Source organism: Ptychodera flava, chromosome 7, assembly GCF_041260155.1.
Source record: "Ptychodera flava strain L36383 chromosome 7, AS_Pfla_20210202, whole genome shotgun sequence".
In the NCBI taxonomy this organism is placed as follows: Eukaryota; Metazoa; Hemichordata; class Enteropneusta; family Ptychoderidae; genus Ptychodera; species Ptychodera flava.
This window is the reverse complement of record NC_091934.1, coordinates 1911620-1930217: the sequence shown is the minus strand read 5'-3', so window position 1 is coordinate 1930217 and position 18598 is coordinate 1911620. Positions and strand designations below refer to the sequence as shown.

Genomic DNA, 18598 nt, shown 5'->3' with positions numbered 1-18598 from the left:
GAGAATTAACTTTTCATCAAACTGAGAAATAAAACATTTCAGAGTTCTTGGATCAGTTGTATGTATAAAAACGACCATAAAATGGAAATGACGAAGTTGATGTAGATTGTAAGTGGGTCTGATCGTGCATGATATCGATACACAGTGGATGATGGGGTGACGAGTTTGCATTTCATTTGTACCGGTAAAATGACGATTGTACAGATGGAATTGAATATAGAAGGTGCATTGTCTTTACGAATACCAGCGCAGAGGCAACATCTGAGAGAAGGAACTATCTGGTAATATGTAACGCAATAAACGGTGTTATTTTTGAAGAATTGGAGTCTCTACGCTGTTTCTGTATCCCGACATCCTCTCGCATGGCGATTCCCGCGGATGATATAGTTTTCATTGCTTGTCGATACAGAAAAATATCTTCTTGTGTAAGACGACGGCGATATTTTATTAGTAGGCCCTAATAGTATCCCCATTGCTCAAACAGAGAGAACACATCCTTGATCGACCGACTTGTTCAATTCGTTTTAATCTTTAAGTTGATCATTTCTATATACCATTCGTTTCAGTAGAGTAGTTTGTTCGCCCCTGCACCTGTTGCTCAAACCGTAAAACTCTGAATTCTTCCCCAAACGGCAAATTTTGACCTTCGTTGCCAAGTAATCCTACCAGACAAATCTAAAACTTGTACATTCGTAACAAGCATACCAGGTACTGTGTTATCCATTACAGTAATTTTGACCAATTATTATAATACATAGTTGATAGAGTGGAATTCTGCCATGCTCACCTGGTGTTACGTGCATAAATACTAAGCTCAACTCAGGACAACTTCCAGTGGTAGTTGTCTGCATATAGAAGAAATCAAACTGACCAAAAAAGAAAGCTGCGGACGAAATAACCTCAACCCCAGCCGAAAGGCGTACTATGCATGATTTAAGAAATATTATATGAATATCATTATTGTAAAATATTAACAATAAAACCGTTTTGGTATAGAATTTTCTGCTTCGCAATACTTGGAAATAGCTTAATGTGAATGAGTTATACTTGAAATAGTCTATGGCGTGTCCAATATAGTATTATCACATTATATCGGACCTATACAGTAGAAATGAGCTAGCTGATATACTCTGTATATTGCACGCGCTGTGTCAAGTATATTCCGATATATGATTCAGTACATGTATTACACAGCAGAAACGAAGATCACCCTGATGTGCTAATATTTAATATTTATAATATTAATATAATATTCTTTAACAATTCACCCCTACTGCACCCGTGTCCCACGTTTTCATCCTAACCTTCCCGACTGGAGTCCTGGAAACTTCAATTGAGCAGTTTTAACCGATTTGGGAGACAGCCAATGAGGCTGCCCGTGTGAAAAGTGTTGGCATGTGGTTCGATGGTGGGAGAGCATTTGTATTTTATCCTAGGAGTGGTTGGGAAAGGGGCATCTCTGTTTAATCTACGTCAGTGGGTGGGACTTTTTGGTGCGCTTTATTTCCACGGTCGACGACTTTACAAAACGAACAAGGGGTAGGCTTATAGTTATTGTCGAATGTGAATGGTCAATATTGCCTGGTGATGGACCCGGACGTCGCCGCTATGCTCCTCTCTATTCCTCCGTACATGTAAACTCCGATTCCAATTGGTTGGTTGAGTTTTGGGGCCTTATTAATTAAACGAGAAATCAGAGCACGAAACTAGACGTCAGTTTTCACTACTCATATCACAGTCGCCTGTTTTCTCTAATCTATTCCGCTCTGCGACTACGCGCCCCATCTCATCTGCCCATAGACGTGTATGTCCTTCCCATAATCCTACTTTCGCAGTTAGACACAACATATCTAGGCCAGTCTGTGCAGTCGCTTGTCGATAGTCGGCGGCCACTGTCCAAATCAAGGTCATACAACCGTTGGCGTTGAACCGCTCGGAAATGAAGCTCAGTCCGAAAGAAGTCGAGGGTCTGCTCGTCCACCAGGCAGGGTTTTTGGCGCAGAAACGTCTTGCCAGAGGATTGCGACTAAACTATACGGAAACAGTCGCTCTCATTGCATGCCAGGTGAGAGTGAAATATTGAATCAGTAACAAACAAGACGCTTAGTGCTAGTGTACACCTCCATACTGTCACATGCACCGCCGTAGCGTAGTTGATAGCGCGTTAGAATAAGCGCTATCAACTACTGCGGTGTCTGTGATGTACACTAACTGTAACCAAAGACGTTTATTTCTAAGTTCTCTATTCGAATATAAACATTTCTACTTAAATTATGCCTGTATACTGACAACATACAGACATACACAAGTGTTGGGGGTCAAGGTCAACAACTTTATTCCGATGTTGACTGGCTATGACTATTTCTGCCATTCTAGGCGTAGTAAGATACATATTCTAAAGACGGCAAAGCCGAAAGGAAAGAGAAAAGAGAGAGAGAGAGAAATCAATCAGTTGCAAGCTATGATCGGGTAGGGAGGGAGGGTGGGGAACGCTTGAGGTCGAAGCCATTAGGTAGCCTCGTCCCGAGACCGTCCCCCTCACAGCCTCGACCCCGGCCCATTAAGGGAGCGTTCAGTTATTACGGCCGGGGGTGGGCCGGCAAAATCCGGGGGGGGGGGGTCACCTCAAATTTGAAAACTGAAAAGGGGGGGGGGGTCATGTATTTTTCAAAAAGCTCAGAGGGGGGGGGGTCACTTAATTTTCATAAACATCCGTCCCATCAAAAAGCAGTTTCAGTGACCAGAAATATTCTGGGATATAAAAATGATTCACTGCATGATTTCATTCTCTTAAGTCATTTAATTGTAAATCTGAACAAAAGTATAATTATCTGTCGCATGAACATCTTGAATTGGCAACTCTGAGGCTTGTCTTTTGTAAATAGAGCTCTTTGAGGGCATGTAATCAAGTACATTCATATTAATAATCGAGAGTACATAAATACACAGATTTACCTATTTTTGTATTGGAAAAAAATTATTTATAGTTACCTCATAGACTCCCATGTATAGTGGATGAACACTCAGTGAAATTCCAAAATCAGATTTCTTGTACACATAATATGCACCTTTAACCACCATATTCTAATCAAGTACAATTATGTTAATTATTCAACGTCTGTATATGCACAAGTATAGCAAGTTTTTCATTGGAAAAAAATTATTCACAATTTTATCATAGATTCCTATGTATTGTGGATGAACATTTTTGATGAAATTCTAAAGTCAAATTTTTTGTCCACATACCAGTTGTAAGTACATTTATGTCAATTATCAAACATCTATAAATGCATAGATATAGTTTTATATTGAAAAAGTATTACATAGTTTTCTCATACACTATCATATATAGTGAATCAACATTATCAACAGCTGATTATCAATTAAATCCAAATATCAAAATTTTGTACACACATGCTTCCGCAAAAATATTGAGATCCACGTGTTATTTCTGTCCAATCCCTTTGAGGGGTAATTTCAAAATTATAGCAAGTCAGAAGGGGAAATTTGAAAATTAACACTTTGTGAATTTGTAAGGAGGGTCATTTGAAAATATCTGAGAATCTTTTTTTTTATTCTATCCCCCCAGAGGTGTATGTGTGTGCAGCTTTACTCAAGCAGTGTGTGTGTGTGTGGGGGGGGGGGGGGGGTCATGAAATTTTTGTCATCTTAAAAGGGGGTCATCAATTTTTTGGTGCGATGGGTAGGGGGGGTTCACTTATTTTGCTTGATGCACAGGAAGAATTTGCCGGCCCACCCCCAGCCATAATAAATGAACGCTCCCTTATGTCAAAAGACTATTCAAACTATTTCACCCACCTGTGAAAAGTTAATCATCGGTACCTGACATAATTTCGGTATGATGAAGTGTCTGAAGCTGAGGGTATAATCTCTGTTGATGGAAAGCACACACCTTAGAAAAAGTTGGCGATTAGTGACCCTGAAAATCAAACATGAAGTTAAACATTCAAAGCACACCACACCAAGTACTTGCCATACTAGCTCTAATAATTGTAGCTCTCAGGCTATGGACACCATATTGGTTGTGTAGTGCCAGTGACACCGATAGAGGGAGCAAGCTGCTGCCATATAGACTGAGCTAGCATCAGAATGTACTCGTATTTAGGATAATTCTCAAACAGTTGTGTTGGTCTAGGCCTTATTGCAACTGTCTTGATGATTTAAATTCTGGATAAATCAAATACAAAATTCACTTCTTGCCAAACCTACTCATCACAAAAGGATCTGTGGATATGCAATACATTTGGTCGCCCCTGTTTAACATATACTGCTGATCGCAAACTTCTATAACTCCTTCCTGCAAACCATGGACCCTAGGGTCTATGTGCAAACTAAATGCTGACAGCAAATTTGCAGCAAACTGTTGCAAATTTGTAGTAAGAATAGTCTTAGGTAATAGTACACCTTGGTGAAAAAACAATCACCATTATTTATTCTTCTAAATCACATTCACCATTACTACTTTAAAAGTAGTGTTTATCTGTAGACTTGTCCCAAGTCTCCTCATACCAGTAAACCGTGTCAGTATCAGTAATATAACACAGAAGGTACATGCAGTCAGTGAGTAATCAACTTTATGCCATAAATGTTACATTACCATGGAAACAAATAAAGACAGAAAATGAATTTTTAAAAGCGTAACAAAGATCTATATGTACTATCTCTTTACAGCTCCAGGAGTTAATCAGGGAGGGTAATTATTCTGTAGGTCAACTGATGAGCATGGGACGTCAAATGCTAGGTTGGTAAATTCTAGTTGCTTCATAAAAGGCAATGTTTGAATAGTAAAGATCTGTGAATATCATTCACACAGAGATTTAGTTTAGTTTCCATGTTGGCAAAGCAGTTTCTTCCGCTTTTAAAATGTGCTCTGGACAGCTATGGCAAATGCAGACCCTGCCAGGTTATATCATTAAAAACATTGTATCAAATATTACAGTGGGAGTTTCACAGCAAAGTGGGGCTGTTTGAAAGTGTATGGCCTGTTGTAGAGAATATTCACTGGCTGGCATTTGTCAGACCCTTTTGTCTGACATTTGTTACTGTCATGTTACTTTGTCAAGATAGGTTTTAATGAATGGTGGAAAAGATGATGGCTGTTCAAAATTCAGTTGCTGTAAATTACAGCATTTACCATTTCATGTCATACAGATGCAAAGACTTGAAAAGATGTAATACTTGTATAGAACTATTACTTTCGTATAAAGAATATCTAATTCATGGTCTGAAAACACTGTAGTGAAAATCTTTTATACTTCAAAGTTTCTATATATCGTGCAATAGCATACTAGTTTAGTTCATGGCAAGATGAAAATTGTTTTCAACAGGACGACGGCAAGTGTTACCTGGAGTTTCAGAAATGATACATGAAGTTCAAGTGGAAGGGACGTTTCCTGATGGTACAAAGTTGGTCACAGTTCATGATCCAATAGGAGACTCTGAAAATGGTGACCTGAAATTAGCATTATATGGTAGTTTTCTGCCAGAACCAGAGCTGTCAAAATTTCAAGATGAAGTAAGTTTTGGGAAAGTATAATGATTAAAGTATTATGGTTTATCTTGGAATATCACAAAAAGACTATGTTTTTAGGGGTTAATCTTTTAGGGGTTGTCAGTGAGGTTTAGGCTGCGTTCACAAAATACGGTTAGGGGGGCTGGAGGAATTCAGGGGGGGATTCGAAAATTTTGGAGGTAGTAGAGGGGGAGACTTGAAAATTTTGCTCTACCTGTAGGGGGGGACTTGAAAATTTTTGGGTCCCTTTTGAGTTTTACATTTTCCAATTCCAAGTTTTTGTAGGTAATTCAATGAAAAATGAATACCATTTTTATCTCGAAAATATCTAAACGTGTGATTTGGCGTAAAAAACAAACTTGAGCCTTGTAACTAGGCAGAAGCTGCAACTGTTAATGATTTCTGCAATATTTCTATGCAATATAACAACTACAGTTTCTTGCTATCTCCCTACAGTATGCTCAAACACACAATATTTAGTTTGTCGACAAAGCCTGTATACCGGTATATAAATATAAATATGTATTTGGTGATAATTTAATTGGGAGTCCAGACTGACAGTCAGTTGTCAGTTATACAAATACATGGTACACATACATAGGCTGTGATAGCAAGCTGAATACTAGACAATTCAACATGCTGTAGGGAGTAGAACAAGAACGCAGTTGTAAAACTGAACAAAAATATTGCCAAAATTATCAAAGTTAATACAGCTACTGCCTACGGGTAGTGTCACTATCAGATACTACCCTGCTACTGCAGTGTCACTGTCACTGCATACCTGAACAGTGACAGAGACAGCTCTGACTCTGATGTACATAGTAGTTGAAGAAGAGTTTTGGTCAAATGACACTCATGACAGTGAAACTCACTTGTACACAAGATCAGGCCAGAGAGCAACACATAGAAGAAAACAGAAATGTTTGAATTCTGGCATATGAGAATAATCAAATATTAAAGAAAAAAGATGGGGTCACCATGCTTGATTTTCTAAATTTTCACACTCTTTTTATAAAATGATACAGAAGTAAAACTTTGAATAGTAAAGACTAAAAGAAAAAATATGTGACCAAATGAAATTATTTATTTTTTAACAAAATTTGCAATTATCACACCCAAAATTTCAGAGATTAAAACATTTATTTGATGGAATATTTTTACCTTCCGGTATTATCAATTTTGAGTAGCATCTAATTCATATAGGTCTTGTAGTTTTGAAACAATTTTTTGGTAGGTCACTGTGCAATACGGCAATTAGCCAGAATTCACAATTTTCCTACTCTCTCATTATTGCATTTTGTGTGCTCCTCAACAGGAGCAATTGACCTGGCCAGAGTTGGATTAACTCAAGTTGGCTTTTAGACCAATAAATCTAAAAAATTCACTGAAGCATTTAAAGAACTTGCCTTGGGAATATGACTATACAAAGTGCTAATACAGGTAGTGTTGAACACCTGTGAGCAGAACGGCGTAATACATGCTTATTTTTTCTGCGCTCACATCCTTTACAAATATGCGGGCCTGTGATAGTTGGGGGGGGGGGACTTGAAAAATTTTGACCATATAGAGGGGGGGCATTTGAAAATTTTTTAGGGTACTTAGGGGGGATCTGAAAACAAATAAGATTGCAATCGAGATTCCTCCAGCCCTCCCCCCAATCGGTATTTGTGAATGCAGCCTTATTTCCTCTGATCAAATGACAAATACAATAACAATGCAATAACAAAAGTACCAAAAATTTAGTACTGTATATTTCTGTTTTTCCCTCTAATGGGAATCTAATTTCTCCATTTCCAATGGAGTAATTATTTGATCAACCATCTGTCAACATACAAATTTTCAGTTTGTTTGTTTGTTTTTTGGTAAAAGTTCTAATACTATGTTTGTACAGTGTGGAGAAATGAAAGGCATACTCGACCAATTTCTTCAATCTTCAAACAATCTTTATTTTATAAAACCAACATTTCGGCGATGCACAGATTGCCTTCCTCAGGGTAAAAACTAATAGATAAAAGTGGATAAAATAGAACATGTCAAAGGAAAGTGGAACAACTACAGGAAAGTAAAATCATTACAAAACCTACCAAAAACTTCAAAAGGCGATGAAAAATTACTCTATTAGTTTTTACCCTGAGGAAGGCAATCTGTGCATTGCCGAAATGTCGGTTTTATAAATAAAGATCGTTTGAAGATTGAAGAAATTGGTCGAGTACGCCTTTCATTTCTCCACACTGTGTCAAGACTTTGCTGTACTCCCGCTTCTTCCTGATGACTTCAATAGTTGCAGTTGGACTGACTCTATTTCTTGGAATTCTATATGTTTGTACTCAAGAACAATGCCCAAAAACTGAAAGCAAACAACAAAATTTGGCCATAATTATTATTGATGTTTCAGAGTGTCATAAGTTCTGTTTGCTCAGCTATTTTATGTGTATCAACATACCACCACGTACGCCTGGCTATAAGTAGTTCCGGTCAAAGCAAAAATATGATTCATATTTCAACCTGTTAAAACATGGGTTCATATCAGTACTTTCTAAACAATAGGAGAATAGTGATACAGGCATAGCATGTATGATAATATAATGGTGCATTTGTACATAAAGTGTCCATGATGCATACATTTCATGTGGGGTTTCTTAGGGTAGGCGCTACTGAGTGGTAGTGTGATATCAGGCAATTTCATAGGTGTGCATCCCTGTAATACAGCCTTGTATTATTGCCATTTCTTGAAACTTTCACAGAAGATAGGAATGAGAAGTCATACTGAAAACAATATTCAAAAGTGATATTATACAATCTAAAGTTCATTTGTTCAGAATTTTTTTCAAACTACTCTGTAGGATATGGCAATGCTTTAATCTTATTTCAACATGTTTGAGGGCTAGCATTTGTCATAAGTAGTGTAAACTTATGCACAGTTTCAAAGGGTATGGCATATTTCAACATAATGTGTCTCTTAAAGAATGTTTAGAGCCTCTCTTATTATACATCTTGTCTATCCCTGATCCACTGAATTCAATCACACCAGTGTGACATAGTCTAACCCTGATCCACTGAATTCCATCCCAATAGTGTGACTTAGTCTATCCCTGAACTTCTTATTCCATCCCACCACTGTGACTTAGTCTATCCCTGATCCACTGAATTCCATCCCAATAGTGTGACTTAGTCTATCCCTGATCCACTGAATTCAATCACACCAGTGTGACATAGTCTAACCCTGATCCACTGAATTCCATCCCTCCACCGTGACTTAGTCTATCCCTGAACTTCTTATTCCATCCCACCACTGTGACTTAGTCTATCCCTGATCCACTGAATTCCATCCCAATAGTGTGACTTAGTCTATCACTGATCCACTGAATTCCATCCCACCAGTGTGACTTAGTCTATCCCTGATCCACTGAATTCAATCACACCAGTGTGACATAGTCTAACCCTGATCCACTGAATTCCATCCCTCCACCGTGACTTAGTCTATCCCTGAACTTCTTATTCCATCCCACCACTGTGACTTAGTCTATCCCTGATCCACTGAATTCCATCCCAATAGTGTGACTTAGTCTATCACTGATCCACTGAACAACAACAACAACAACAACTGAATTCCATCCCACCACTGTGACTTAGTCTATCCCTGATCCACTGAATTCCATCCCACCACTGTGACTTAGTCTCTCCCTGATGCACTGAATTCCATCCCACCACTGTGACTTAGTCCATCCCTGATGCACTGAATTCCATCACACCACTGTGACCTAGTCTATCCCTGATGCACTGAATTCCATCCCACCACTGTGACTTAGTCTATCCCTGATCCACTGAATTCCATCCCACCACTGTGACCTAGTCTATCCCTGATGCACTGAATTCCATCCCACCACTGTGACTTAGTCTATCCCTGATCCACTTAATTCCATCCCACCACTATGACATAGTCTAACCCTGATCCACTGAATTCCATCCCTCCACCGTGACTTAGACTATCCCTGAACTTCTTATTCCATCCCACCACTGTGACTTAGTCTATCCCTGATCCACTGAATTCCATCCCAATAGTGTGACTTAGTCTATCACTGATCCACTGAACAACAACAACAACAACTGAATTCCATCCCACCACTGTGACTTAGTCTATCCCTGATCCACTGAATTCCATCCCACCACTGTGACTTAGTCTCTCCCTGATGCACTGAATTCCATCCCACCACTGTGACTTAGTCCATCCCTGATGCACTGAATTCCATCCCACCACAGTGACCTAGTCTCTCCCTGATGCACTGAATTCCATCCTACCACTGTGACATACCATAGTCTATCCCTGATCCACTGAATTCCATCCCACCACTGTGACTTAGTCTATCCCTGATCCACTGAATTCCATCCCACCACTGTGACCTAGTCTATCCCTGATGCACTGAATTCCATCCCACCACTGTGACTTAGTCTCTCCCTGATGCACTGAATTCCATCCCACCACGGTGACTTAGTCCATCCCTGATGCACTGAATTCCATCCCACCACAGTGACCTAGTCTCTCCCTGATGCACTGAATTCCATCCCACCACTGTGACATACCGTAGTCTATCCCTGATCCACTGAATTCCATCCCACCACTGTGACATACCGTAGTCTATCCCTGATGCACTGAATTCCCTCCCACCAGTGTGACTTAGTCTATCCCTGATCCACTGAATTCCATCCCGCCACTGTCACTTAGTCTATCCCTGATCCACTGAATTCCATCCCGCCACTGTCACTTAGTCTATCCCTGATCCACTGAATTCCATCCCTCCACTGTGACTTAGCCTATTGCTGATCCTGATACTCTTTTCTTTCCAAAGAAGGATGTGACGGTCACAGGAAGCTCTGTTGATGCAGATGATGCAGACATAATACCTGGCCGGGTGTTGCCAGCAGATGATGAACCAATTGAAATCAACGTTGGAAGAGCCACCAAAACAATCCAAGTTACTAGTGTTTGTGATCGCCCTATCCAAATTGGCAGTCATTATCATTTTATAGAAAGCAACAGATACTTGGAGTTTGACCGTGAAGCATCCTATGGTATGAGATTGGTGAGTTTCCTTTACAATGTCAAGAACTCATCATATACCTTTAAATATACTGTGAAAATACCAAAAATGTTAACAAGAAGGGAGAAATTGCAGAAATTTTCATTTTACTTCATTTACAAAGCTTTTCGATCAGAAAATTTTTAAAATGATAGTAGAGTAGTACCATCAGTTGGATGATGATAGGTGAAGATGCTGTATTAGAACCCTAGAATGTAATTATAATGACTGCCTGATGACGTTGTAATGTTTGACCTTCTATTTTTTTTGGACCTTCTATTTTTGTCATTTTCACATCAGTTATTCCATCAGGACTTTAAATCCATACTTATCCATGAGCAAATAGGGAGTTACTGACAGAGTACTGTGTGAGTTCAGATTTTAAGAATTTTAAATATTTTCAGAATTTTTTTATGATTTATTCTGATCATATCCATGAACTCCTCTGATCAATTTGAATTGAATATAGTGATTCAGATATTACACTTAGTCTAGCTTTGTTTTGAATAAAGATAAATCTAAATGCTACAAAGAACATACCGGTATCTACAAGCTGTTAAGGTTATAGGTTCACTTATAGATAATTAAAACAGTTACTGATAATTTTTGAACATTTGTTTTCTCATTTTCAGTATTGTCATCTTGCAAACTTGGTTTGAACATATTTACATTTGGATCAAAATCAATATAATTTCAAGCCCTAGGGCCAGTACTTCAGGACTTAGTGATTTTTTACTATTTTCACATGTATATTGCTCATTTGCATGTCTGTCATGTGATCTCCTTTTTTTTGTAAAACATAAATCTGCAGCAAAATAGGAAAGTTTAGTTAAAACTCTGAGACAAATCAGTTTCTAAGTGTATGATTTTTTGACAATTTTATACATTTAGTTTTGTCATTTGCATAATAGTAAACCATCAAACTGGCTTACATAAACTCAGATCAGCAATCCAATACGAACATATTTGCAAAATTTTAAAGGTCTAGGTTCGGCAGTTTTGCTATTCAAAATTTTTTAATAATTTCTGCCTTCGTTTAGCTCATTTACATATTTGTTGTGCCACATGATATTAACGTCTATGAAATTTCATCCTTGGACCAACAATACAATGTACATACCAACAATACAATGTAACCAACGATGTACATACCATATTGAAAGTTTACTAGTGCCACGTCAGAGAAAACTGTGGATGCATTGGTATACATACTTTTTAAAGAAAGGTACAGATTAACAGACATACGTACGTACCGGTACAGATATACGTATATCCATATATACATATAGACAGACAGACAGATGAAGGACACCAGACCGCCTGACCTTGTCCCTATAACTTCTTTTGCCAAATTCATATATGACAGGTAATGACACTCAGGGAAGTATGACAGTGATTAACTCTACGGCATGTTATCAATATAAAAGTGTTCATACAATGCCAAATGTCATCAATGCACATAATGTATGGAAGAAATTGAAAAGTGATTGGTTTTGAATGCAAATCAGATGCTTTTTTCTGTACAGTGTGTTAAACACAAATTTGTTGAAGGGGATGTATTCAGGTAATCCTTGGTACACATAAGTTTGTACTAAAAACATCATTTGTTGATTTCAGAATATTGCCGCTGGAACGGCAATCCGCTTTGAACCAGGAGAGACAAAGAATGTCAATTTGGTCAGCATCGGAGGCAAAAGGTATGATTGATGGCCATATGCCAACTTTGATTGATGGAGAACAAGTACTTGTATTTGGGTATCAAGTACAGACAAGGTTAACTGATGTTTGGCTTTCAATCTTATTACAATTACAATTTCTATTTGAGCTAAAGAATAGTTTACATTAAATATCTTTAAAGTATAAACTTTCATTCGATATTTTCAGTTGACTTTCTGAATATCAACCTTAGGATTCAGAAAAGAAGTCATATTTGCTGTGTGACATGGTATGACAGATACTTACAAAACTTTTGTCATGCAGAGTAATTCGTGGTGGAAATGGCGTATGTGATGGACCAGTGAATGATGTGAATTGTAAAATGGCCTTGAAAAGATTGAAACAGCAAAACTTCCTTATTATGCCAAAGGTTGGTATTAGGTGCATACACTTTCACTTACAGCAATCCATAGAATGAAAAGCTTGAAAGGAAAGGATTTTAAAACTCTGTCTTAATGTACAGGCCTATGATTTGCATATTTAATAAATTTTTGCAATACTTCATAGATATCAGCCCAAAGATTTGTTTAATAGAATGAGACTTGACATTGTGACACAGCATTTGTATGTAAATTAGTGAATCATGCATAAAGATCTGTGTTCAGATATGTTGAATGTCACCCAATTTAGTGTTGTGAATAAAATCTTCATGTCCATCTAAAAGTAGATTAGTCATTGTTCTAATGTAAATTAGCTGCTATATTTCTCAATCAGGGTCACTTCAATGATTTGATATACCCACGCCTATGCTGCATCGTAATACCGGTATGTAGTGATGATATGTCAGCAGTTATAATGGCAAACAAGCATTAACCAGATATGAAATGAAAATGCTCATGTCTTTCATTATATATTGCAGTTGTGTGTAAATTTAAACTTTTGCTATATGTTTGCAACTTCATTGAAAGTGTTATGATCAACATCATGAACAATATTCACCACAGATTCATTCTAAAGGTCATTAAGTATAAAAATACTAAATTTCGTTGCCAGCTGTCATTGTATCACCACTTTATATAGCAAGCGTAATTGCCTTTGGTCAAGTTCTTCAAGCCATATATACCAAACTGTGAAAGCTCATTAGATATGCAAACTATAAATAAGCTAACATGAAAATGCGAAATGACTTTCAATATTATAATCAATGGTATCATCAATGTACATAGCATGTTTTGCCAATTTTGATCAAGTAAATCCTGGTATATATCCCTAATTAGGAAAGTTAATGAAATATGCAAATAGGGAATTGGCTAAAATGACCTTTAAATAATGTTGTATATCTTCAATCTACATAGCCAGTTTCATCAACTTTGGTCAAGTCAATTCAGAGATAGATATATATATATATATATATATATATATATATATATATATATATATATATATATATATATATATATATATATATATATATATATATATATATATATATATATATATATATATATATATATATATATATATATATATGCAAATTGGGAATTGGCTAAAATGACCTTTAAATAATGTTGTATATCTTCAATCTACATAGCCAGTTTCATCAACTTTGGTCAAGTCAATTCAGAGATAGATATATATATATATATATATATATATATATATATATATATATATATATATATATATATATATATATATATATATATATATATATATATATATATATACCTAGTAAGGAAAGTTCATTGAATATGCAAATTAGGAATTAGCTGTAGTGAAAATGCTACATAACTTCAAGAATGTTGTATCATAGTAACTTCAATATATGTAGCAAGTTTCTTCAAATTTGGTCAAGTCAATTCAGATATATATCCCTAATTAGGAAAGTTCATTGAACATGCAAATTAGGAATTGGCTGGTATAAAAATGCTTAATGACTTTCAAGAATGTTGTATCATAGTTATCTTCAATATATGTAGCATGTTTCGTCAACTTGTGTCTAGTCAATTCAGATGTATAGCCCTAATTAGGAAAGTTCATTAAAATATGCAAATTGGGAATTGGCTGAAGTAAAAATGCTTTAAGACTTTTAATAATGTTAAACTATATTGTCTTCAATGTATGTACCAAGTTTTGTCATTTTGATCAACTCAATTCAGATATATATCCCTGATTAGGAAAGTTCATTAAATATGCAAATTAGCAATCATCTTTCATGTCACCCCTTAAAGGACCATCTCAGATTGTCGCATAAGTTGAAAAAGCGAAATTTATTCGCTTACGGGGGAGGGGGTTTGACCTCTATTCAGTTGGTGAACTTAGCATTTGCACTTTTATTTTTTGATTACAAGTTTTCTTACATTAACAAAAACTGCACACTGGTATGAACAAATTTTGCTGTAACTTATGATTTCTAACTTGTCTGTGTCATACTGATGGCAGTTAGTACTCAAATTTGATTGATTAGTTGACAATGTAATTGGTCAGGGGAATTTACACATTCTTCAGTAGCTATAGCAAAATGCTAAATTGTACTCTCAGACAGACATCAACATTTCACACTTTTGAACTTTTGTTTAGGGGGAGAAGGGGGTTTTGGTGTAAATGAGGGAATTTCATTTCGTGAACTTATGCTACAATCTGAGACTGTCCCTAATACTTTTCATAGCTGATATATTTTGGTGTGATCAACATTTGCAGCATATCTCATGCAATTGTGTGCAGTCGCTCTCTATGTACATCCACCTTTTCAAAAATCATTAATTATGCAAATGAGCAAAACGTAAGCAAGCCACTCCCACCAAAAACTAATCAGTTCTTGCCATCTGCTAACTGAATCTATGTACCAGATTTGATTCTGATCTGATGATCCATTTTTAGATATCGGGCCAACAGACAGACAGACAGGCATAGCTGCAACATTAGTTCATGTGTGTGAACACATGATTTCTGCTTCTACTTGCTTACAATGGTTAAAAAAATCTAAATTTGAAGGAACAGAGATATTTTGGATGGCTTTGTACCATACTCTAGTCCGATAAATCTGTGTTGTTTTCCTATGCCAGTTGCATTGATTAGTCCTCTTTATTATATGTACACTATCCAGTGCACTGTCTGTAACCATCTGCTCTACCGTATATGGCATTGCTCCTTGGTACAGCTGAGAAAGGGCAAGAAGATTGCACCTGAAATTAATAAACAGGGTCCATACACTCCTAGAAAGTCCTTAAAAGTCCTTGAATTTTAATGCCTCCTGGAAAGTCCTGGAAAATTCCTTGAAAATTGCTGACAAAGTCCTTGAATTTTAACGGACTTGGAATATAGAGACCCTGAATAAATCATTAAGAGTCTGCTAAAAGTATGCGTCATTGGAATTTGGGAATACTTTACACAAAGACTGATTAAGATTAATTTGTGTTCATTGTCATAGAATAAATGCTGCACTAAAACAGAAGCTAGGTATTAGATATTAATGCTAAGGAACTTACTTCATGAAGCAGTAGAAGAGGAAACTGAGGCAAAAACATTCAGCAATTTTTGACAGTATTATCAGAATTCAGTTACAAAACATTCTTCTTTCTACTGTCAGTCACTGTTAAAGCCGTATGAATAAACCACTTGTATTTCACAGTCAGGTAAAGTAGTAGTTAAGGAACCTGCACAGCCTGTGAGAATTCCAAGAGAATTGTATGCTGTCACATATGGACCTACAGTGAAAGATAAGGTAAGTATCCTATGTGTCTCCCTAGCATTTACTGATGTAGTATCTGAAAAAGTACATGTACATGGACAAATGCAAAACTTTTCCCTTATACATTAGCAGTGTTGCAGCCAGGAAGCGCCCTTGCAACAATGTCCCCAAAATCAAACCCGTTGTCCCGCATTCTCGCATACTACGGGTCACCTTTGGTGCACTCATGTGTTGACTGTGTAGGGTGTAGTGTGCAAGTAATATCTGTTAATGACGATAACATTTGTTTTGCATGATTATTTTGAGGCTTACAGTTATACTTATACCTTCAGAGCTGTGATTAGAATTAATTAAAACGCTGATCCACTTGTTATTATAACTTGCTTGTAGTCCGACTAAGCTCTGTGATTGGCGGTTGATATGGTGTACTAGCTGGCACAATTAGTGTAATTCAAGGATAGTGAAGTCATCCCGGTAGCTTGAATTTTGTTTTGTGAAACTAAATTTGTTAGAAAATAATACAAAATTTGATTAACAACTGATGCCTGTTGTCCCCAAAATGTGCAAAATTTCTCCAAAAATAAATGGTAGGGGGACAGAGTCTGGTTTAAAATTCCTGGCTGCAACACTGCGTAAGTCAACAGCTACAATATGACATAAGTAATGAAGTATGGTGTGCTATCAATTTTACCTATTTTAGTTTTGTTATTTTGAAATTAAAGCATCAATCATTAAAATCCTATGTGTTACTGTATGACTTTGATGCCTTTAAAAAATTGATTTTTTTTAATGAAATGTTTTACATCAGACAATATACGTCAATTCCAGAAAGCAACTATCCACATTTTTACAGCTACATGATATCATCAACACATAGTTTTATCTAATTTTCACAGATTCAGTTAGCAGACACAAGTCTTATCATTGAAGTTGAGAAAGATTTCACTTTCTATGGAGATGAATGCAAATTTGGAGGAGGCAAAGTAAGTCAAAAAGGATATAAAAGCAGATACGAATTGAATAGGCTTCCATATATGGGAGGGACTTTGCATCATGGTACCTTCCCAGAGTTCAACTTGCCTTACTTGTTTATATAGACAAATAAAGAAATTTAGATCTGGATTTCAGTAATCCAAAGCACTGTATGATTTCATTGCGATTCAAAATTATTACAGTTTTGAAATGCTATTTATTTAACCCTTTTAACTCACTAGCAATCTTAAAGTGAAAAGAAAAAACTAATTTCTAGATGTTTATATTAATATGGTAAGTGAAGATTGTGGGCGAGGATTGCTTCAGTTCACCGATCTCATCCCGCAAAAGATGATTGTTCAGAATTCATATTTCAAGGCACTTCATAGTTCGTTGATCTCGTACAATCTTTATCTTACTGTTAAGATAGCCCAGATGGTTAAATAGCAAAAACTAGTTAAAGGGCCAGTATAAATGTTAACTTTCGATAAGTTTTTCACCATTTTTGTTTCAAATGTCAACTATAATTCCTCGTTCTACTCCCTATTCAAGACATGTTGATATATACTGTGTTCAGCTTGTCAACTCAGCCCTTACATGTGAAAAACCACATTGTTATTGTTGAAAAGTGACTTCTGGTCCGGACTAGAATTCAAATGCAAACAATAACAATGCACTTTAGACATACAGACACAAAGTTTACAAGCCAAATAGTGGGTGTTTCAACATTCTTTCGGAGTAGAAAAAGAAGTTGCAATTGATATGTAAAATAAAAAATGATAAGAAAAATCATCAAAAGTTAGCATTGTTGGCCCTTTAATTAATGATCTATTGATCTACTCCAACAATGTTTTAATGAATTTCACTTAAGTGTACAATTTTGATCCCAGTTTACAAACTGAAAAATCTTGAAGTGGTTTACGTAATGTTAAGTCATTTGAAATCAGTTTCATACACATTTATTGTGAAGTCAACAATATCATGATCTTAGTTCTCATTTCTTATCAAACTTGTTTTTAGCAATGTCAATCAAATACTAGTGTTAGTCATATAGTCTCTGGTTGTAACCAATACAACACTAACAAAATTGTAATCCTTTCAAAGTGATGTCACTTAGTCATGCAGTATTATTACATCTTGTTTACATGTCCAAGTTGATCTGAGTCAATCAAAGGTTACATAAAAGTAATGTACCAATGTCCAGAAATTCTGAAATTTTATGACCTTAGAGTCAATTTACATTGCATCCCCATACAACAACTTGAGCACAGATACACTATAGAATTACTGCATGCAAGAAGACCAACCATGTTTGTTGTGGTTTCTCAGCAGTCAAATGATAGATGGTAGGGGATTAAGGTACACATCTTCTATTTATTTATGGAAAACAACCTACTTAAAGAGAGAATGATGTAAAATGAGAGTGTTAGTTACCCAGCGTGCACAATCATGCAGCCATAAAATCAAGAGAAAGCATATATGCAAATATATCAAACAAAGGAGTTGCTCTTGAGATACTGAACCAACATACAGAAATGCACACACAAACAAATCAGCCTCTGTATGAACAGGCAGGGATAAAAAAATAGTAATTATTGTAAATTGAGGAAAATGAAGAGATTTTGCGAAATATTTATTGATTTATGCACCATGATATCTTGTTTCAAG

General features: G+C 36.4%; 1 protein-coding gene across 4 annotated transcripts in view; it reads left to right on the top strand.

Moving 5' to 3' along the window:
- The first annotated feature begins 1827 nt into the window (after positions 1 to 1827).
- Positions 1828 to 18598, top strand: part of LOC139136546 (urease subunit alpha-like) — a 53858-nt gene continuing 37087 nt past the window's right edge. Inside the window, exons 1-9 of one of the 4 annotated variants that reach the window (XM_070704274.1) lie at positions 1828 to 2065; positions 4693 to 4762; positions 5349 to 5536; positions 10384 to 10614; positions 12229 to 12308; positions 12592 to 12697; positions 13042 to 13092; positions 15899 to 15991; positions 16855 to 16941. In XM_070704274.1, coding sequence (XP_070560375.1) covers positions 1940 to 2065; positions 4693 to 4762; positions 5349 to 5536; positions 10384 to 10614; positions 12229 to 12308; positions 12592 to 12697; positions 13042 to 13092; positions 15899 to 15991; positions 16855 to 16941 — 1032 coding nt within the window. In that variant the 5' untranslated portion in view covers positions 1828 to 1939. Of the gene's footprint in view, positions 2066 to 4692; positions 4763 to 5348; positions 5537 to 10380; positions 10615 to 12228; positions 12309 to 12591; positions 12698 to 13041; positions 13093 to 15898; positions 15992 to 16854; positions 16942 to 18598 lie in introns of all 4 variants that reach the window. The other 3 variants (XM_070704273.1, XM_070704276.1, XM_070704275.1) reach the window with 3 other exon arrangements.